General features: G+C 43.6%; 1 protein-coding gene across 1 annotated transcript in view; it reads left to right on the forward strand.

Annotated features, from left to right (window-relative positions):
• The window catches only part of ppargc1b (peroxisome proliferator-activated receptor gamma, coactivator 1 beta), a 92066-nt gene that overhangs the window by 45610 nt on the left and 23956 nt on the right, over positions 1 to 22500 (forward strand). The window contains exon 2 of the mRNA XM_080465667.1: positions 18614 to 18799. Coding sequence (XP_080321793.1) covers positions 18614 to 18799 — 186 coding nt within the window. The remainder of the gene's footprint in view (positions 1 to 18613; positions 18800 to 22500) is intronic.

Raw genomic sequence — 22500 nt, forward strand, 5'->3', positions numbered from 1 at the left:
TCAGCTTGACGGGGAGGGAAATTTAAATCAAAGTGAAGTAATCTGATCGGCCAACCTGCCGCTGCTGTATTAAGGTCAAGTGAACTGATGGATTTGGTGGATTTGGAGTTTCAATTTGAGTGGGGCGCCATGCGCTTTGGCAACGCCAACTAGTTAAGATCAGGGAAGAGGGGCCTAAAATGTGTGTGCTAAAATAATACGCTTTCAAAAACAATAACAATAGGGTTTAAATAGTACATTATGGTGTTTGAGTTTAGTGCTCTTAGCAAGGTACTCCCAGTTGGTCGGGCCGTGTTTCATAGAACTCCGTCAACGGGTCTTTCCAAGAATGTCGGAAAATTCGTCACAGCTTCTCTGTGGATTTAGGCTGTCGTCCGTCTCTTCATGTAATCCCAGATTGAGTGTGTAATGTTGAGATCATAGCTCTGTTTGGGCCGGGCCTTCAGTAGGAATCTTACCTGTTCTTCTCGTCTGGTGACAGAATCTTTGTGCTTTGGATGTTTGGGGTTTTCTTTGTCGCAGAATGAATCAGATGCCTCTCTGGTTGTATAATGTGTGTGTGATTAGCTGATGAAACCACACTGCTTTTCTACTCTGAGATTCCTGCAGTGCTGCAGAATTAGTGTCTTCTTAAACACACACACACACACACACAAACACATACAATCATTAACCCCAATGCTAACCTGTAATCTGACCTTAGAGATAAGGTTTATTCTGATTTTCTCCAATCCTGTTAGGAGCTTTACAAACCCTACCTGGCTGATAGATTACCAGCCAAGAGGAACCATGGAAGGATTGGTGGACAAAGAAAAAAGAAAACTCACAGGAGTAGAGGTGAAGAAAGAGGACTTAGTTATGGATTATTGGAGGGTGATCAGTTACAGATTACCGGAATTTGCAACGAGCCAATATTCAGTGTCATTTCCATGCCAAAGGGATCAAGAGAATGCAGGCTTTCTTCCAAGTGAAGTGTTAATTCACAGGCCTTAATGAACGTCATGCCTCAGACTGTCCACAGCCTGTGATGGAGAGAACCGGGAGAGGAAAAGAGGGGGAAAATGAAGGGCGCGACGTGACACTGGCTGAGGGGTTCTCCTATTTGTTGCCACCTAATGAGTTCCTTAGTGATCGAAAGGTTTGACCTTGGTGTCTCGTGTGCAGACATGAGCTTATATACGGTCCATGTGTGGGACTCATACATCAGTGTAACGATGGCACAAAAAGAAGATGGAGCATTGACTTTCCAGCTTTAATTACAAAAAAATGAAAAAGGAGGGGGGGAGGAAGAGGATAGAGGTTAGGGACAAGACGAACATTACATGGCTGGAGAGCATAGGACGGAGAAAGGTAAACATAGAAAAGAGACAAAAGAGAAATGATGGACAAAGGGCTGTGAGTAAAGCTTCAGTCGAATGTGTAGTTTTGGACAGGCAGCCACTGCATTCTGCTGGTTTAGCTGGGATCAGCGCCACTGCTAATTGCTAACAAAGCTATTGAGGATGCCATCAGATACACTGATCTCACCATGATGGATTCAGTCCTGAGTCTGCAGAGGGAGCGGCAGTCTGAACAAACAAAGAGGTGTTCAGGAGGCTTATTGGTCCCTGATTTGATTTGTCAACAGTGATAAAAGCTAAAGGCCTTAAAGAATGAGGGGCGAAAAGGCTGTTTTGGCAATTTCTGTTTAGTTACAGCCCCAGAAGAGGTTGGTAGAGTTGGCTTGTTACTTTGCAGCGGAGCATTTCAACCCGAGGGTCAATATCGATCTGAATGGGGTCATGGAGTGCTGAATGAGGCGGGAATGCAAATGGGGCTCATTTCTTGATTCCCTGTTTGCTTTTATTGGTTGTTGGAAAGCATGAAATGTTGCCTCCTAATATCCCTTGATAAAACTTATTTTGTAAAATAAACAAACAAATCTCAAGTTGTATAAAGCTGTCTCCCTTTTACCAGATTATGATGAGAAATTCAACAGGCAAACGGGTTGACAAAACCTTGTTTTCTGTCACATGAGAAAACGCACATTACAAACAGTCGTGAATATGTCCTCAAAAGGTGGATTGGTGGGTAGAGAGCACAGCTTTGGTGCAGCTGAAGCCCGAGTTCAAGTGCTCAGGAATTAGATACTGGGACAGCCGGACACCTGAGACTGGAACTTCGTATACAAGGAGGGTTAACGTCTGCTCAGTGGCAATTTAATCAACACAGGTCTCTCACAGGGAATTTGGAGAGTGGTTACTAGTGCTTAAATAGATTGCAAGTCTACATGACTGGGGGGAGTGATGAAGGACAACAGAGGACATTTTGATCTACATTAGATGCTGACACAACAACTTCCACTCAGAGAGATAAATTAATATTTTCTTTTAATCATGGAGTTTTAAACGAGTGTATTAGTTTTTACCATTGTGGACTCACCATTTGTTTTTGTACTGCCATCAGATTTTCTCCTCTGCCTTTCAAAGTCTTTATTATTTAAAGTTTCAGTTTTTTAAACGGACTCACTCCTACACCGCTAACTGAAACCCATTCAGTCCTCTTAAACTCAAGAGTGCATCTGAAATACACCCCGAGCCTCTTTAGTTTCTATCCTCTCCCCATTCAGTGGCACAACACAACTTCCCTTTGTCTTTCATTCTTCTCCGTTTTCACGCCGAAACGCCGCCCAGAACACACCCAGCTGGTGAAGCCTCTACGCCGTCTTAGCTGACAACCACCGCTCCTATTTCTGAGCTTGGAATCGGCTTTCCCAGTTCCGATCCCATTACCAAGCAGGCCCACTACCGGCGGAGACAAGACAGCAGCCCTCTTCTTCCTTCAGCCCGCCGATGTGTCGCATTTTCATCCTTCAGTCATGGTTCAGTCCGGGCTTCGCTTCAGGGCTTTCTGATTCTGGATGTTCGAGGCTTTGGCGTCAGTGCTGGTGTCATTCCAGGTTTCCTTCCCAAAGGGGCTGAATAAGAAATGTAGGTTTAGGTAATTATGATTAGAAAGTTATACAAAAATCAGAGAAACACTGGAATAGGTGATAAAAGGCTTCTTGGAAAACCAGGAGAACTGCCTTTGTTTGCAATCTGTACAGATACAGCTTCAGAGAGAGATGAGTAGAATAGATAGAAATGAAAATAAAGCTTGGAAATGTTTTTGTAGTAGTGTGCAAAAATGTAGTAAATATGCATTCCGATCTACATGTAACTGTTTTAAATGGAAGGGAAACAATGAAGAGAAATTAATGACGATAAATATGATATGAAAGAACGGTCTCAATCCCTTTTTGTTGGGCTTTCTGCGCTCACTTTCCGAGCTACTAAATTATCGTCTTTTGGTGGGGTTTTTTCCACGTTTACCCTCCATAAGCGTCTTCAGCTCTGCATCTGTCGCCCTCCCTCAGCTCTTGAGTTTCAGAAAGCAGCCGCAGTGCCCTTCACTCGCTCTTGATTGGCTGTGGCTTTATCCATCGGGCAGTGGAACAGCCCGATTTAGCCTTGACTGCTAATCTCACCACAATTAAGCAGGGTGCTTAGTGGTGAGGTAAGGCTGGAGGGGCGTGGGCGTCATCGAGAACCCGCCTCCTCCTCTTAAGAGTGTGTAGTGAGTAAGCACAGCCGCTGCCAGGCTGTATATCTTACAGATGGATTGATCAGCAGATGCATCGAGATGGACGTGATGTACCCGAGTCCTGGCTGCACAGTCAAATGCACGGCGCCCACAAACACAACACAGCTTCGCATTCGTCAGCCTGCTGAATCGGGTGTAGGCTGCTTTGCTTAATGGGTGTATTTCCATCCTTCCATGGTTAGCCTCTTACACTGTAAGGAGGCAGGCGAGGGTTCACCTGGGCTGCTGCTTCTAGATTTAGCCTCCACCACTCTGCCTAACCGGGGGATGGAGGGACGGGGAGGCAGATTAGGTTGCAGAGTGACAGAGGTTGGCTGGAGGTGAGATCAGTGTAACGGATCTCCCAGCAGGAAGCGAGAGATGCAGACAGACTGGATTCCATGCCTCCAGTAACCTGAGGAAAACTAGAATTAAGTATAGAAAGTGCCTCTGTGACAGATCAGAAATGAAACATCCCTTTTATACGACGTTCTCAAGCGAAGCGACAACGATGCACGGAGTCTCTGAAAACATTCGGTCTCTCTGTAGAAGCCGGAAACGCTGCAACTGCACATACTCAGATTTATAGTTACTAGTCACCTGTAAAGCAATCCAGCTGTGCTCCCATTGCTAGTGTCCATAGTGTTTTATTCTCTCAGCGCATGTTCGTGTGGTTTCATTACAAAAACCACCACAAGCCCCAACTAGTGGCCCAGCGTTCTAGCTGCATTGTTTTCAGTATTTCTGTAATTTCCTTGTAAATGGACATCGTTGCCGTGTCAAAACCAACTTTTTCTGAAACACTTGAAATGTATAAACTGAGCCTGAGTTCTGAATCTGAAGCAAATATCAAACCCTCTGGAGCAATGATCCTTTACAAACCTTAAATGTGAGGAAAAACAAAACTTCATGACAGACCTGAGCTGTAACTTCCCGAAACCTTCTCACTGCTCAGCCGTGTTCTTGTACCAGCCGGTGACGGTCTCACCTTTTAAAGACGGCCGCAGATCATCCGACGGAAACAATAGAGAGAAAATGAGCGTTTGATTGAACTCCGGAGTGTTTTTCAGTTGAGGCTGGAAGTATCATCGGCCGCACTCAATAACACTTGTTGTATTGACTGAAGGCCAGAAATCATCGGATTGCGAGAAAGAAATGCGGGAGTGTGTGTATGAGTGGTGTAAGAGACGGAGATATGAAGGAAGTGAAGGAGGATGAGTGGCTTTGCCAAACAAAAACAGAGGAACAGAAGCTTTGATGATACGTGTGAAAGAAAGAGAAAATATAAGAAAGGAGGCAGTAATGTTGAAATACATTTTTAACACTGAGGTTGCTGACTTCTGTATATTTTATAAGTCACCTCTTTCCTGCTAGACAGTTTGTAAAATCTCAACTTTTAAAAGCGGTGAAAGGTCACAATGCCATTGCAACATGAGTTAAATATGAATCAGTTGACAAGCTTAATTATTTAATTCCTGGTGGCAACAGGATAGAAGGTAAATGCACCGAAAATCAAGAAGATTTCAGTTAAACCCAACTTGTTTTCTGCTGCTGGGAACTGCAAGCGGGCAAGAGAAAGAGCACAGTTATTCACCAGAAAGAAAATCTCAAAGCACAAACACATTAACATAATCTACAGTGTTTGAAATCATCCCAATACTCAACATTATTTCATATCAATGTTCACCAGATCTGTGGAGCCCTAAATATTATGTCAAGTAGTTTACCTGACAAGCTTTTGCCTGTGCCGTAGCATCTCTTGATGATCCTGAGCGATTTGGAGAAAAACAAAACAAGGCGTGATCACACACGCGCACACCCACCCTGAAGCACCAATAATGGGAACGTCCAGTACTTTCCACCACTTAGCATTCCACTTCCTCCTCAACTGTCCTCGTTTGTACCCATCACAAGACAAACACACGCATTTACAAATGCACTCACTCACTCACTCACTCACTCACTCACTCACTCACTCACTCACTCACCCACTCACTCACCCACTCACTCACTCTGACCCCGTGACTTACTGACTGACTGACGGCTCGTCCGTCTGCAGGTCTGAATGAAAGGAAATCAACTGATTGAACGTGAAGAGAAAATTGGAAGGGAATGTTCTTTTTGGTTTTGAGAAATGTGACACAGCCTTCCTTCTCTCTTCAAAACTATTTCTTACTCACACACACACATCCCCTCTTTCTGCCGAGGCATGTAATAAGAAACACTCGCTGCCAATTTTGCCTTTCATCCATTCATTACAGCTGGCTCCTGTTTGTATGTGTGAGGGAGGGAGGGAGAGAGGGAGGGAGAGAGGGGGCGGGGCTCACGTAAATCACTTTATCTGTCATGTTGTAGCGTCGTTGCACGAGGTCAAGGCCACACACACACACCGACACACACTCACTATCGTGCTGCCGGTTGCCACTGCAGCTTGTCTGATTAGACTTGATTGATTCCACAATAATCCCCATTCACTTGCATCATCAAGCTTTAAGATCTGTATGTGTGTGTGTGTGTGTGTGCATGTGTGTGTGTGTGTGTGCGTGTACATGTGCGTGTACATGTGCGTGACGGGTCATCTGTGTCTGGCAGCAGCTCTTTAAGTCAGCAGCAGCAGCCTGTGGAGGAGCTGGTCATGAGACCAGGATAACAGCTAAATATAGCCACACACAAACACAGACATGAGAATGGTTGTCTGTACATGAAGCACCTGAATGAACCACTGAAGTAAAAAAAAAAAAAAAAAAGACCCACACTGCAGATTTGTATTCTGGATTGCGTCTTTTTTTTTCCTTTCCCCATCGTTCATCTTTCTTTTCCACGAAGGAAAGAGGAACTCCGGAGGGAGCACAGTGACAAACTCTGCCTTCCTGTTCAGGATCAGACGGGCACCCCGGTTTGTTGGAAACATGCTTCACTTACCAGAATCAAACTCTGGAAGACTCCGTCGTGTCTTTGCAGTTATTCTGCTGCAGTTTCTCTCCTCCGCTCCTCGACTCCGGCTCAACAAGCTGTGCTGCCTACTCGCTGTGTACCTGGGAGTATTATCGTGGAGATAACAGGCCAAATTATCCCTAAGTTGACACCTGAACATCATTAGAAAATCTCGATGTTGTGTAACTTAATCATAACAGAACACCGGAGGATACTGTTGCATTGCAAATTAGATTATCAGGAATAAAGTGGCAGTCGTTGTAGTCGTTTACATCTTTGGATATTAACCACCATTTAGGAGCGAAGTACACGTCTAACGCTCCAGTAAGAATTTAATATCCTGCCGATCTTCTTCGGGCTGCATAATTCAATGTATTGTCTGAACAAACTGAGAAATTAATCGACTTAACTATGGGTATTGTTACTACTTTTTTTTTCTTTCTAATTTGATAATGGGGTTGAACCTATAACTCTCTAGACCAGGGGTGTCAAACATAAGGTCTGTGGGGAAACGAGTTTCCAGTCCACCCCACCACCCCGCCAGGCAAATAGTAGAATTAAAAAAAAAGACAGAAATCTGTGACTTTTTAAACATCGTTTTCTTTTGTTTTCTTTTGTTTTGTTTACGACACAAGAGCGAGAGCCGAGCTGAGATCTCGCTGATGTCATGAAAACTATCAAACCAGCCTCAGAGCCACGATGTCAGATATACAAGTTTTCTGGACATTTCACTGCATTTTGCACCAAAAGGTTTAATTTTTATTGACTTTATGTTGAGATTGAAGTCATTTTCAGTGGTAATTGTTTGGTTTTGTGGAAAAAATAGACATTTTCATCAGGTATACTCTGCACAAAGAAAAACTTGCTAGTATAAATTTAAAAGTTATTATGGCACTATTTTACTTGTCCAATCCACTGAATGTGAAATTAAGCCGTATGTGGCCCCTGAACTATATTGACCCTCCTGATGTAAACTCTCTCATCTAAAGCAAAAGAACTGCCTTTCTTTAAACATCTCATAAACTAATCCATCACCCGCAGAGCGAGATGTTTGAGGAACCTACGAATCAGAATCACTTTATTCATCCCTGAGACAGCATATGTGAGACTGTGAGTTTTGCCTCTCCATGAAATTAGAAATAAATAGACCAGAGTACCAGGGATTTATATTATTTAAAAAAATCCCTGGTTAGTAAGTGGTTTGAAGGAGAAACTCTGTTAAATGTGTGAATGTAAAGCAGATTGCTCCTGAAAAATAACATGTTGGTGCTCAGTCAAGCTTCTCCGGATAAACAAAGATTAAACAGCATGAGATAATGATTCCCATTGATCTGCATCCTAATATAGCTTTCGTCTGTACCCTTGTGAGTTTTCATTGTCTGACTTTGTACCTCAATAATCAAACGGCACATAATTGGCTTTTTGTGGCTCCTTATTAAACATGGAGTGCAAGACGGGGATGGGGGCAACGGGGGCATTCGTTTTCTTTCGTTGTAATTAAGCACAGCCCTTCTATGTTGTGGAGGGGAAAAAAATAATGAATTACCTGGGAAGTTTAAATTGTGGAGTGTTTTCTTCTCATTACCAGTACGCAGACGCCCGTCATGTCACAGTGAAGCATTTGTTTATCAGCGTGAACATCATAAGGTCACTACGTAACGTTACAGGCTCATAATTATGTGCGTACGTATGTGAACATAATTAAGTGTGAGATTTACATGAAGTGGATGTTGCTTGAAGAGTTTGCCCACGAACGACGGTACAATGAGGGTAATGTGTGCTTTTGTCTTTGTGAAGATTTGTGATTAACACTGAAAAAGCTGATGTTCTCCAGATTGTCAAAACAAACGAGCCGTGTTTCGGAAATTAAAAGCTCAAATCACCACTTGAAAAAGAATCTAGAAATCACTGACGGAGTCTCGGGTTTCATCGCTCAATCCCGAGTGTCCACGCCCTCATTTATCGGGCTTTTGGAGCGCTATGTTGGACTGTCTGCGGTGTCATTTGTTAAGCACTTCCTGTCAAAGTGACCTCCAAGAAAGTGAGAGTTAAGGGAGTGGGACACTTAAACAGACCCCCCCCCCAAACCTTACATCTTCCATGTCACTTCAGTGTGTGATGCTGGAAGGTGATTACCGCTCTCCAGGAAGCTTCCCTCATCACCATTCTTCAGCCCTGTGGACTTCGCTTTGTCACTTAACCTTCACAGGTATGCCCCTCCCTCCATCTTTAATGGACAAAAGTGTTTCTCCAAGACAGAAGACATGTTTGAGGAACCATCTTTCCACGCCGGGAGTTAAACACTGAACTTTTAAAATGGATCCTCCTGTTTGATCACGGATGAGTCAAAGTTCAGGATAAGCCTCTGACTCTGGTCAACGAGTGGAGGCGGTTGGTTGTGTGTTCAATCGGAGCTTCGCTGTTATACAAGTGAAAGCATTGTGCTGGTGTATTTTATTGCTTGGTTATCTCAGTTAATCTCTCACAGTTACAGAGTTTATTCACAAAGAAAAGATCATTTCTGGATCATTTTCAAAGGACAAGCGGAAACAGAAGAAGTTAGAAATCTACTGTCCTGCTTTTGACTTTTTGCTGATATGCAAGACAACCTGAATCTTAAAGGGAAATTCACTCTGGATTATGAAGAGGCTGAGCAACTTATTATGATTTTCACCAAACTGAGGCCCCGTTTACACGAGAACGTTTCAAGTGAACGTATCAGGAAAGTTTTGCACTTGCATGGCAACGTTTTGAAAACTACGTCCATTTACGCTGAAAACGATGTAGTTTTCATGCTGGGCCACTAGTGGGTGCTGTTGTTGGTTTTTGTAATGAACCCACTTTAGTCAAACCCAGCTTCAGACTGTTGCTCTCGGTCCCAATGGGGAACAATATGTTATTACATATCACAAAAAAAAACCTACAGTTTTCTGCTTTCATATTAAATGAAAACAGATTAGTTGTTCTGCAATAAGTCGGCTGTGTTTCTGCTACCTGCCTGTGTCAGTCCTATATTTGGGAATGTAAAACCTCTTGATCCTCTGCCTTGGTGATTAGGACGTGCCGGTGCTGAAGCCCAGACTAACCGGAGAGCACTTCATATCCAGTGGGGACTCGCTCTGCAGTCTTTCCTTCACCCTCCTGTGATCCACACCCCGGAGTTGAGGGAGCTTGACCTTGTATGGTGCTGGTGCTGCATCTCATCGAGTGTGAGCGTGTGCCTAAAGGGAAGTTTGGACAGTCCAGAACACTGGCAAGGACTCACCGTCACATGACTGAGCTTGTGACTGACCTTACATAACATTACAGAGAGCGCGCTGCCTGGAAAGCGGCAGCCGGAGCTTCGATTTCTTTCTGTGGATCAATTGAGTGTCACGTTACTACCAATAGCGTGCAACAGTTGGATTTTTACTTGCGGTGACCTGTGTGCCGGTTTTTCAATTCATTCTCAAGTTAACATTTAACTTCGTGCAATCTGATGTGTGCAAGTCCAAAAGGCCCGTCCTGTACTCTACTATATCAAATTTAAAATAAAAATGCCATCATTTATGGCAGAGGTGAAATGAATCATATAACCAAAGTACTGAAGATTGTCTTAATTGGTTTGTGACAGATGCCCATTGTGGCTCCCACCACTAGAGGGTGTAGTGTGCAAACATACATAATATCTTACAGGATACAGGTTCAGGAGTTGGGATTGTATCTCAAGAAAACCACATAATGAATATATCTGCTCTGTGTTTAAATAAACCGATCAGCATGCGATTATTGTAACGACTCATATTTTTGTCTTTCAGTCTAAAAACAACTCGCTAACTCGCCTTCAAAGGCTTAACTCGCCTAATAAGATAATTTTTGGATCCTCCAAGAAAACGCTTGTGTAACTATAATTCCAACCTGCTGTTAATAGTAAACCAGTGGACAGGCTCGAAGCTTTACCTCAGTTCCGCGGTGTGAAGTCAAACAAGCGATAACCCTTCAAAGAATGTGGCCTGCACGTCGGTGTGTTTGTGTCTGCGTGTGTTTAAAGATAGAAGTGAAGGATGCAGCCTAGTGCATCCGCATGCTCCAGCGCCACCGCAGAATCTGGCTGGCCTTTTCCACATCCACTCGCTCATTTTAGCCCAGATAGCTCTCCCACGTGCAGGCCCCGGCTATAAATAGCGCCGCTTTAATGCGTGATTGTCCCGGCAGGCTTTTTATGACTGAACGGGCCAGTAGGTTTTCAGTGTTGTTACTAAGGCAGAGATTAACCACAAATGGAAGTCACCACACTTCATTCTTTTTTTTTTTTCTCCACCTCATTCCCCCAGTTCGGCTGTTATCACACCGCACTGCACCTTTACAAGCAGATATTAGGCAGCTGGATTTATAGCTCTCGGAAGGTCAAAGGTCAAGGCAAGACGTGAAATTCACATTTGAGCCACATTTTGTTTTTGCGATTTATCTTCTTTTATTGAGCGTCTCGTTGCGGCTGCGCTGTGTCTTATGATTCAGTGTCAGATTTCCTCCGTATATAAAATCCGTTAAACTCCCAATGAACTTATTTCAATTTCCCCTGATGTATGCCCTCTCAATACTTCAAAGATGCCTGTATTCTTCCGTTAATTTCATGCTCATTTGCTTAATCTGCCCATTCGAATGCCCCATTTAAGCCATAATAGATTCAGACAACAACACGTTGAGTGATGTTTTCAGTCCCGAGGTGCTGCTGTGTTTTTCCACCTTCGAAACAGAAATGAAGAGGCCCTTTCTCTTTTCATTTTGCAAAGCACAAGACATTTATTTTTCTTACAGAAGCATGACGAAGCACTGTGTCGTTATTCAGCCAAAAAAAAAAAAAAAACCTACCTTCTTATTTCTTTTTCATATTTGCGACTTGCAGAGTCTTTCATGCTCACGGCCACCTCGGCAGAGTGTCAAGCGTGAGTTTCTTTTCAACTCTGTGCACTGAGATTTCACATGCCTCCATGCAGATGTAGGTTCAGACTGGCTGCTCTTACCTTTGGGCTGTTTCACTGCTTTGCTGGGTCAATCGTGGGATGAACTGAGTTTGACCCACTAGAAGAGTATGAAGCCTTGCTCTGCTGGAAGATGACAACCATGGTGTGAAATCTAGAACTAATGGCTATATGTTCTAGACTTTAGTTCTAGACTCTTTTTTTTTTTTTTCCCGCTTATCTAAATTCCAGAATTGCATAAATTAGACGTTTACACAAAGCTTTTGGGTGTCTGTTTACAGAAAATGGCTCCTATGGTGGAATTAAAAAAAATCTTTTAAACGCTTTGATTCTCTGTGTAAACAGGGGAAAACACAACTTTCTGAAAACGCTTGGCCTCCTTCTCTGTGTAGACGTCAGAAATGCTGCCACTGCACAACGTAGTAAATATTTCTTCTGCGTAAGCGCGAGTGGATGGACAATGTTTGCGTTTTTACATAAATGGGACTTAAGTCAGTCCAGGATAAGTGAGGCGCTCCGCCTACAGTGATAAGGAGTTTAGTGCAACAGTAACCATCTGCTGTGGCTCATACTGAAACACGGTGTTGACGTGGACTCGTGAAGAATGTCTTCTGAGGATCTTATTCTTCAAACAACATTGATGCAGGACCGTTTTACGTTCTTCAGTCGGTGGTAGATTCCACACAGGCACCCCAAAACATTGGACGGTGATTTCCTTGTCGCTCACACTTTCCTGGAACGCTGCGTTTAAAGGAATTTGCTACCAAGAAATGAAACGTCCATTCGACTTTGAGGGCCAGAAGGTCTTTTGTCTTCCATTGAGAACAGCAGCCATGTTCAAATTGGATTTCTCAGCCGTTTTCATTAGATTTGAAACAGTGACCCATAGCAATCAGAAAATAAAAATTCAAAAGGAAACCAGCATCTGAAACAGCCGCCAAAAACTCCCCCAACCACTCCAGCGTAATCGCTTCTCTCTGCCTTTGATCCGGCGCGCTAACAATGTTTCTGCCAATTATTGCTAAATAAGTAAACATCCGTTTTCTGAGTGGAGCTTTGAGAAGGAAGAAGGCTGGGATTAAGTTTTGTTGTGGTATAATGGGAAAAACTCTGATATATTAAACAGTTTTACAAGTGAACTCTATTGTAACTGAAACATTTTTCTTTTTTTTTACTAGATCAGAGACCCTAAATTTGCATTCTTAAATGGCAGATTGGGTTTGAGTCCTGTAAAATTTGGTGTGTGTGTGTGTGTGTGTGTGTGTGTGTGTGTGTGTGTGTGTGTGTGTGTGTGTGTGTGTGTGTGTGTGTGTGTGGTACAGTGGGATCATGTGAACAACAAAGGTGAATTAAAGATGGAGCAAACACAGGAAGCCACATGAGCAGTTGATCTTTGCCGCTGCTGCGGTTTTAATTCCGATAAAAGGATTTTTTTGTAGATTTTTAGTAAAAAAAAAAACTCCATTTTGAGTTGATCACACGCCCCTTTTAGGTTTGAGTCAATACCTGAAGCCGGCACGCGAGTGGGGGCGGGGTTTAGAAATCCATTCACACGAACGTCTGTGTTCTCCCATTGTTAATGTTTATAGGGTATCTTTCTCTGTGCGCATGTGTGTTCGGTTTTATTACACAAACAAGCAACAGTGCCAACTTGTGGCCTGGCACACGAACTACATCGCTGTCAGCGTCTCTGCCATTTACGTGCAAACGGTCATCGTTTTCGAAATGTTGCGCGTGCAAACAACATTTTTCAGAAACAAAAACGGTGCGTTCTCACTTGAAACGTTGTCGTCCCAGAAAACATCGCAGGTGTTTATAGGTCCGAACAATTTCATGTTTTAATTGTGCTTCTCTTTCGGACTCTGCATTGCTGCGACCGACATAGAGGATCTTTCTTGACCCTCTAACTTTCTGGATGTTTGTGAAATTGGCTCTTAAACCAACAGAAGCATGTTAGTGGACGTTTCAGGTCAGAGGTGAGCGCCGCCAGACAATCAGAAGGACGTGCAGTGATCATGTCCTGCAGCAAAAATGAAACCTGAGCAGAGCGGCGTGGTGGAAGGCATCGCTTCCTGCCGAGCGGCGCCGCTCCGTCCTCCCGCCGTCTCTTGAGTCATGTCACAAAGCTGTTGCCAAATGCGCCTCGACCACACCGGCCGTCCTTCTGGTGCTGCAGCGAGGATCTTAACATGCATGTCACATGTGTTCTGCGTGTTTTGCTTTGTATGCGTGGGATGTCCCGTCGTTTTTGTGTGTGTGTGTGTGTGTGTGTGTGTGTGTGTGTGTGTGTGTGTGTGTGTGTGTGTGTGTGTGTGTGTGTGTGTGTGTGTGTGTGTGTGTGTGTGTGTGTGTGTGTGTGTGACAGAGAGCAGGACGCAGCAGCGTAGCATCATATAAGGCAGAAGAGCGCCGCTTCGGTATGTGGACGCGGTGTGTGTGTGTGTGTGTGTGTGTGTGTGTGTGTGTGTGTGTGTGTGTGTGTGTGTGTGTGTGTGTGTGTGTGTGTGTGTGTGTGCTCTCCACCAACATGTATACATGTGTATGTGGGAACATTTGTGTGTGTGTCATGCCCAAGGATGTTTTTATTGATTGACGGCTGTAATCGAGAGAAGAGGGGAAAGATGGAGGGATGATGGAGGAGGGAAAGAGGCCGAGTGGAAACAAAGAAATCAATCAGCCTGTCCTCCCAAGTTTATAAAGGTAGAGGAAGAAAGAGAGAGAGAAAGATGGAGAGGATGAAAAGAAGAGGAGAAGAGAGCGAGATCACAAGTGAGGGTGCAGAGAGAGATGGAGGGAAGAGAAGAAAGTTAGAAAGGAGGTAAGCGCGACGGAGCGCAAGAAGGAAAAGAGGGAAATGAAGCCAAGGCGCAGGGGAGAGGAAGAAAAGGAGGAAGAGAGTGAAGGTCGGGAAATGGGAATGAAGATGAAGTGGGATCGAGGAGGAAAGAGAAGGAGCAAATGAGGAGTAAATTGTTGGGCTACAGTGAAGGAAAAAGAAAGGGAAAAGATGGAATGAAAAGAAAAGAAGATGTTGCGGAGAAGAGAAATAGACGAGGAGAGTCAAAAGAAAGGCAGGAATAAAGGTGGAAGGAGCGAGGAGGATGGTGGATGAAGGATAGATCAGGTGGAGGAGAGAGGACGCCTGATGAGGGAAGACGGAGGAGAGGAGCGTGAGATTAAAGAGGAGAGAGAGAGAGAGAGAGAGAGAGAGAGAGAGCAATGAGCCGAGCGGCGAACGAGTGGCAGAGGGGGATGAGTCAGACACACGTGAGGGAGATGTGAGCCGCATGTTAACGAACACGCACACACACACACACACACGCACACACACACACACACACACACACACACACACACACACACACACACACACACACACACACACACACACACACAGTGAGGTGAGAACACACACCTGCATCAGCAACTGGAGGGTGAGGAAGCAATGGGAGTGTCTTATAGAGGGCATCCTCTCTTTCGTTTCCTCCCTCTTCCTTTCCCTCTCCTCCTCCGTTTCCCCATCCAGTCACGACTGCCCCCCTTCTCCTCCCCCCCTCCCAATCTGTTTCTTCTCCTCCATTCTGACCTACATCTTCCTTTTCATCCTCGCATCCACCTTATTTTCCTGTCCTCCTCCTGCCTCTTTCCTACGCCATCCTTCGCGCACCCTCCACAGCCCCCATCTTTTGGTTTGTCTCTCTTCTCCATCCATCCTTCCATCCATCCATCCGTCCATCCATCATTGGCTCTTGGATTTTATATTCATATTCTCTGGTTCACTGTCATCCAGCTCAGTATTTTATGACGCCGTAAATGATTGCTTGACCATCTCTCACACACACACACACACACACACACACACACACACACACACACACACACACACACACACACACACACACACACACACACACACAGTAGTATTTGAGCTACTATGAGGTTGTAAATCAAAGCCGTATGAAAAACATAACTGCACGAAACGCGTTGGTTATCAACAGGTGTGCATAAGAAACATGATAAACATGAGGACATGAGGCTGAGTGATCGGAAACATGGGGGGAAAAAAACTTCTTAAAATCTATTAAAATGTGTAAACAATAGTTATAAAGCAGTGAGGCAGTAACTGCAGGGAGGAAGACTGATGATCACGCTCCGCCTTGTGGAAGCTGGTGATAATTAATTATTACAGCTTATTGTTAATTCATCATGGATGTTTACCGGTTGGTGATCACTGGTATGTTTTGGAGTCCAATATAAATATTGGTAATTGCTTTTATGGAAATGTTTTTTTTTTTTGGTGGGGTTTTTTGGTGATTAGTCATGATCGTGACGGTGGAAGCGAGGATGCGGCCGCTCACATCAACATGCAGGTCAGATTTTCACTTGAGCTGAATAATTAAAAGCGTGCTTGTTAACCGTGCCGTTTCCACTTGTTGCATGTGACTGCGGAGTCGCACTGAGGCCTGCAGGTCATCCAAGATTAAACACATGAAGATTTGTATGTTTTTTAGTAAAAGGCAATCACATTTTTTACTTCTTTTTTTTTTTAATAATGTGCCGCATCATCTTCCACTACATCATTGGTGTCCACATTTCACTTTATTGCCCTGTTTACTTGATTTTATCGACTTCATGCATATTAAAGGATTATTTTATTAGTCTCTTCATTAATCACCTGTAAAGCAGTTTGAGGTATAATCACTGCGTGAAATGTGCAATATCAATATAGATGGATCAATTTAATGTTTAATTCAAGCTGGGATATTGGGAAGTCGGGATAATCTGATTGAAAGCTATAAAGATGATAATTAGAACAGTATTGTTCAGATTTTATGGAGGAGTTGCTCGTGTAAAGACGGTGAGTTGGTTTCAGGACGGATCATCTCTGAGGGAAACTGATACTGAATAGAAAAACCGTCTGTTTAGTTCAGTTTGTGCGACCGTTTAACCGGTCGACCCTGTCTGCCGGCGCAGTGCGAAGAAGAGGAAGTGTGTGTGTGTGTCACGCACAGTTACAGTTACAAGCACATTTCCTCATCATACATTCACATATGTTGATCTTTCCGTCTTCCCCGAGAGCCCTCACGTGTGAACGAAGGCACACACATCTTGTTTTGAAGAATCCAGTCTGACTGCTCTCCCTCCCCAACACTTCCCTCCTCCTTTCTCCTTTTTTTTTCCTCCCTTAAAATTTTCCTCTTTCATTGTCCTTCCCCTCAGAGACTTCTGACATTTCCTTTTACTGTGAGTCACGTATACACACTTCCTGCTCTTCTACTCACAACGATGCGGCGTGTGTGTGTGTGTGTGTGTGTGTGTGTGTGTGTGTGTGTGTGTGTGTGTGTGTGTGTGTGTGTGTGTGTGTGTGTGTGTGTGTGTGTGTGTGTGTGTGTGTGTGTGAATCGAAGCCATGTGCTGTGACTGCAGACCACGTGGCTACTATTCCTGCTGCGGGCAGAGTTTGAGTTCTCTGTGTGTCGGGGGGGGAGTTGCATGTTTCGGGAAGTCGCCTGACATTTTCACACGTTCTTGAGCTCATTTGAAGGATTCTTGAAAAGGTTTATGGATTTCTTTATTGCAGGATCCGGCTGTTTCATGAGGGTTTCTAGAGTTGGGGTTTTTTTCAAAAGCGTCCCAAGGGGCCAAGGCTTGGCGCCTCCAGGTCCTGAAGGAAGGCAATCTCATGATTTAAGGAGGGGTTTTCAGAGAATTGTACACATGTTGAGGGAATTGCAGAAATTTCAAGTTTATCCAAAGATGTTCAAGGATCCTTGGTGGTGTTTATGAGAAGTTTAGAGTTTCTTTAGCTGGCCTGAGGACCTTTCGGTAGGTTTGATGGGTCAGTGAACGTCTTGACTGGAAGGTTTAGGGCAGTAATTGTTCCTCCAGGAGATCTGAGGAGTAAAATGTCCTTTTCCTTCTCTGACAGTGTCTCCACATGGTCTTGAAAAGCCTCAATAGGAGCTTAAGAGCTTCCAAGGCTCTGAATTTACTAGAAGGGATCTAAACATGTTCCCAAAGTTGTTTGTAAAGTTTAGTTCCGAGCAAACATTCGTGAAACCACAAGTATGTTAAAATGGAGAGGTTTACCATCCTAAAAGAAATATGTGTGTATATGTATATATTTATATATATATATATTTTTTTTTCTGACTCTATCCTTCCCAGTTCAGAAATTTGCTCAGTTATTTTTAAGTACAGATCACATTTTGTGACCTTTCACCAGGCTGTTTCATGGTTTGCAGTGTTTCACAACACTTTTCTGACTTAATGAACGCAATCAGACACACACACACACACACAAACACACACACACACACACACACACACACACAAAAACTGCTCGATGTGCGACTGTGACCAAAGAGTCCACAGATCAGATGGGGTAAACAGAGGAGCTCATTTCACTGATTAACATCCCATCAGCCAACGAAGGGGAACTAATCACCTGAAGACCTCTCGGGTCACGGTTGCACTTTGTTGTGAGCTGCAGGGAGATGTGCGGGTTAAGTGCTCAGGGAGCTTCTTCAACAATGACTGCCAGTGTATGTGACACATTTTACATCTCAATGCTGCATGGCGACATGGCAGATGCCTCTGCTGGTTTCAGTTCTTGAACCTCCTTGAACATGGAAGTCTCATTATCTGTAATGAGTAGCTGTTGAGAGATGAAGGGCCGTGGATGAGCGCTCCTTGTGACTCAGACAGTGAATTTACAGTACACGATGGGAGGCTTTTACCCAAAGTGCCTCGACTCTGTGCATATTTTAGAAAGCGTGGCCTTATGGGGACGAAAACTCCAAATCTAGCAAGGCATCAAACTTAAGAGAAGACACCTGCTTTGACTGTTTGAAAGAGGTTTCATTGTTTGCTGTATTGTGCTTCGCAGCGCTCTCGTCTGTGTTATGACATGAAATGACAAAGTGTCAGACACTCGTGGCACATTTGAACTTCTTCATATCTCCTCCAGCTGAGATCAGCACTTCAATTGTTTTAGGTTCGCGTGTTAAAAAGTTTCTCACTTACTTCTGTGACTTTTATTTATTTATTTATTTATTTTTCTTCTCTTGATTGGGATCCTTGATTTAACGTGACGTTTCCTTCTCTTTTGTCCGCAGTATGGGGAGGAGGAGGTGTGTTCGGACCGCTTGGACACTGACTTCCCCGACATCGACCTCTCTCAACTGGACACCAGCGACTTCGACAGCGTCAACTGCCTCAGCGAGCTGCCGTGGTGCAGCGACCAGCCAGCCGACGTGTCACCGGCCTCCATCCACTACAGCACAGCAGACGAGCTGTTTGAGGTGAGCCTCCCGTCGCCGCCAAACGCAGGACGGCCCAGTTACACTTTGGCTGGAGTTGATCCGACGTCTTGCGTAAACAGCAAGCCGCCTTTCGCCGCTCAGTGAGAAACTTCGCCATGCAGACGTTGAGGAATCTTTACTTACTTTAATCAAGTGTTACACCTTCATGCTTTGAACACCAGAGGGAGTTGCACATTTTCAGACTCCGGGGCAGAACTCCTCATCTCACCACTAAATGTCAAACAGTGCATCTGAATCAATTTTATATTCTGTCTTGTTATTTTGCAGTCGGTATGTTGTTGTTGTGACGCCTTGATCACAAAGTCAACTTACAATGTTTTAACACACTTCAGAGGTATTTAATGACGATGCCACAGACAGACGGATCATTTTGAAGTAAACAGAGTTTCATTCAGTGTTTTATTTGTCTTGTGTGGCACATCTTTAATAGCCCATACTTTTGATGGATCTTGGCCTCAGGAGTGTTTGGTACATCAGAGCTTCCTTTGCTCTGGACTCATGCGAAAACCCACCCCCAATCCTTCACCTGATCCCCAGGCTGAGGTTTGGACGTGCAGCATGCCCTGGAGGGCGCTGCCAAGAATGTAATTTGCAGTTATGCAGTTTATAAGACGATGATCGAAACAGGCCATCGGTTTGGATCAGTCGTTGCAGAATCTGGAGCCCTTCCTGGATCCATTCAGGGAATACCCTTCTTTGTTTGTCCATATCGTGAAAGACAAACCCCGGACCATTGATTGTCTATAGGTATCCAGCCACAGCCAAGTCTTGCCGTCCCATTACAGACGCTAAATCGAGTGCATCTGGAGAATAAAAAGACAACAACACAGATATGAAGTACCATTTAGGTCCAGATCATTGGCTATGTAATGTAACTCTGCTGGTGGAAATTGCTCTGATGTTGCGACGCGCCACGGAGTATTGGTTAAATGAAGACGGGCAAAGCATGATGGGAACGTAGGTGAGGTAAACGCAGGCCGTCTCTGCTCGTCTCCTTGTCTCCGGGTTTTTTATCCCTGTTTCGATCCCCCATTAGGCGAGGCCTAAGTGAGTGTCTGTCTTCCGGCTGCTGACACAAAACAAAACTTTACGACGCGGTCGGCCTGTCAGGAAATATGAGGAGGACTGCATTAACAGTAACACACAACGGAATCTTCACGAGAGGTGCACGAACAAGATACTTCATGTGCTGCAGATGAGGATGAGATCAATCTACCTCCTCAATTCTCTTTAGCAATCTTCTTACCTTCTTAATTTGGTATTTTGTTCACTATAATCCCTCTTGGTTGAGCTGCATTTTAGTGAAAACAAAGATTCAGTCTTTGTTTTCATTCTTTTTATGTCTTCATTTGCTCCATACCCTAATTTCCTCCTGCAGCTTGGCCTTTGTTTTCGACAGACATCATTTTCTCGGATAACTCCGTCTGGCCTTTTTCTCACAGTCCAGTTTTATGTGTCCAGTGTGTCTTCTCCATCACCCGCACAGAGCTAATGAGGAGAAAGAAAGAAAAAAAAAATAAAGCTCTCTCAGTTCCCCTGCTATATCATATTCGTGCCAATAGTGTATCGATCACACTAATACAGCAGTGCAGGCAGTTGGCGACGTTTGATTATAAACACGAGTAATGAATAGAGTGATAAGGAGACGAAAGACGCCGCTCTCCCTCCTGTCTGTCAATAACACACTTATTCACAGTAGCGTATCGGAAACTAATCCCATGCTGGAAGGTATTGATCATGTTTGTGTGGTAGGGCTTTGTTTAACCTTAGAGAGTTTAAAAAGAGAGAGAGAGAGAGAAAAAGAACCGGGTCACATTAGAAAGGTTGAAATAATTATATTTTACTACAAAGGCCGCAAAAACGCAAACAACAAAACGATGCGTTTTAACTTGAAATGGTGTGGCGTAATCTGGGTCACGGCCTTGGAGATTTTATAATAGTAATAAATGACTCTTGTTTTCAGATTGATTTGTAATGAGCATAATCGCTTCAGCATGAAGACGTGTTGAAAAGCAGGTACTTAAAGTTTGATTGAGCATATTGACGACTGCACTTTTAAATCTCAACGGCATCAAAGCAAAAAGGCAAAAAAAATTAAAAATGGAGGCGGAAAGCTTGAGAGACAGGGAATACATTTAATAATAAACAGTTTGTCAGGCGGGGACAGATCGAGCTGGATGATAGAGGAGAGAGACAGATGAATGAAGCTCGCTGGATTCCCGTAGGCCAGCCGTGCTATCACCTCTCCACCAGACCCTGCTCTCAGCAAGATGGCAGCTCCATAACAGTAAACAACCCTGGCGTGTGTGTGTGTGTGTGTGTGTGGGGGCAGGATGGATGGAGAGGATGAAAAACAAGCCAAAATTTGGACCGTCGTTACAGAGATACACGCTTTTCTTTCTGCAAATTGGGCTTTTTTTTTTTTTTTTTTTTTTTTTTCTTTAAGTGTGGAAATTAGAGAATGAAATCAGTGTGTGACACATTATCACAGAAAAACCACGATAGTGGAGAATCAGGCTGAAGCACATTAATCACACCGAACAAGAGTAAAATGATGCTGAGTGGTCGATTTTCAATAAAACAAATCTTGTTTCAGCAAAACAGTTGTGATGCCCTCATTACAAAGGCCAAAGGTGAGACTGAGATCATAAATATGAGGAGAAAATAAACAACAGGAGCAGATTGAAGTCTTACATACTGTCAGCCTTCGTAATATGATCCAGGTTACTTTTGACCTGGGTCAAGAATATCCTTCACATCAATGTAGAACATACGAACAGCCTGATCTTTATTCAGGTATGATTGATATTTAAGACATTCAGGCCTCCTTTGCACACAAACTTGGGGTTTTGTGTCTGTATACACAATAACGGCTCTCGGAGTCACTGAAAACTTCCACGGTGGGACTTTTCGATTACGCTCTGACTCCGTCTTCATGTTAACCAGGGAAAACGCGACATTTCTGAAAACGCTTGGCTCCGTCTTGACTCAGTGACTCAAATGGGTGGAGTCTAATGTGGAGCAGCTCTTGAGAAAGAAAGAAAAAACAAAACTTTTCGACTACATTATTTCCGTGTAGTTAATTATCTGTGCCGGTGAGCAACACTTTCTACAAGATTGCAGTCGCAGAAATCTTGTTTCACGCTGAAGGGTCCCATTCGATCTCCTGTGCTTTAATACATCTAGTAGTGATTATCAACTACAACTCTTACATATTTTATTTTTTGACCTTTAACTCGAACAGAATTGAATGTTGTTTTTGAAAGTGCTGACTGAATGGAATAATAATTGTACATAAATCAACATGTGTCCTATATTCATGGTAAAATGCAGGAGAAAAAGAGAGGAAATGACCTAGTTAGTATATAGATATTATGTCTTTCACTCCCAAATGATCTAAAGATCATCAAGGTTGCTGCGATGGATCTGAAATTCAGAAAATAGCTGCCATTTCTGTTAACTCGTCCAATCCCGAGGTTGAACGTTTTTTTTCAAATGTCTCTGCTTTTACACGTCGTATAAAGAAAGTCATTAGCTTGCAAGTGGCCATGAATACACAGTTCAGTCAGTCTTGTGTGATATCTATATGTTGTGAATAAATGTGCAACGTATTCTGCATTGTTTTTTTTTTTGCAATAATCTTTCAAAAGTAGTCATCCATTATACATACAGTATTTCTG

The sequence above is a fragment of the Lipophrys pholis genome (assembly GCF_963383615.2).
Source record: "Lipophrys pholis genome assembly, chromosome: 6".
NCBI classification, from domain to species: domain Eukaryota; kingdom Metazoa; phylum Chordata; class Actinopteri; order Blenniiformes; family Blenniidae; genus Lipophrys; species Lipophrys pholis.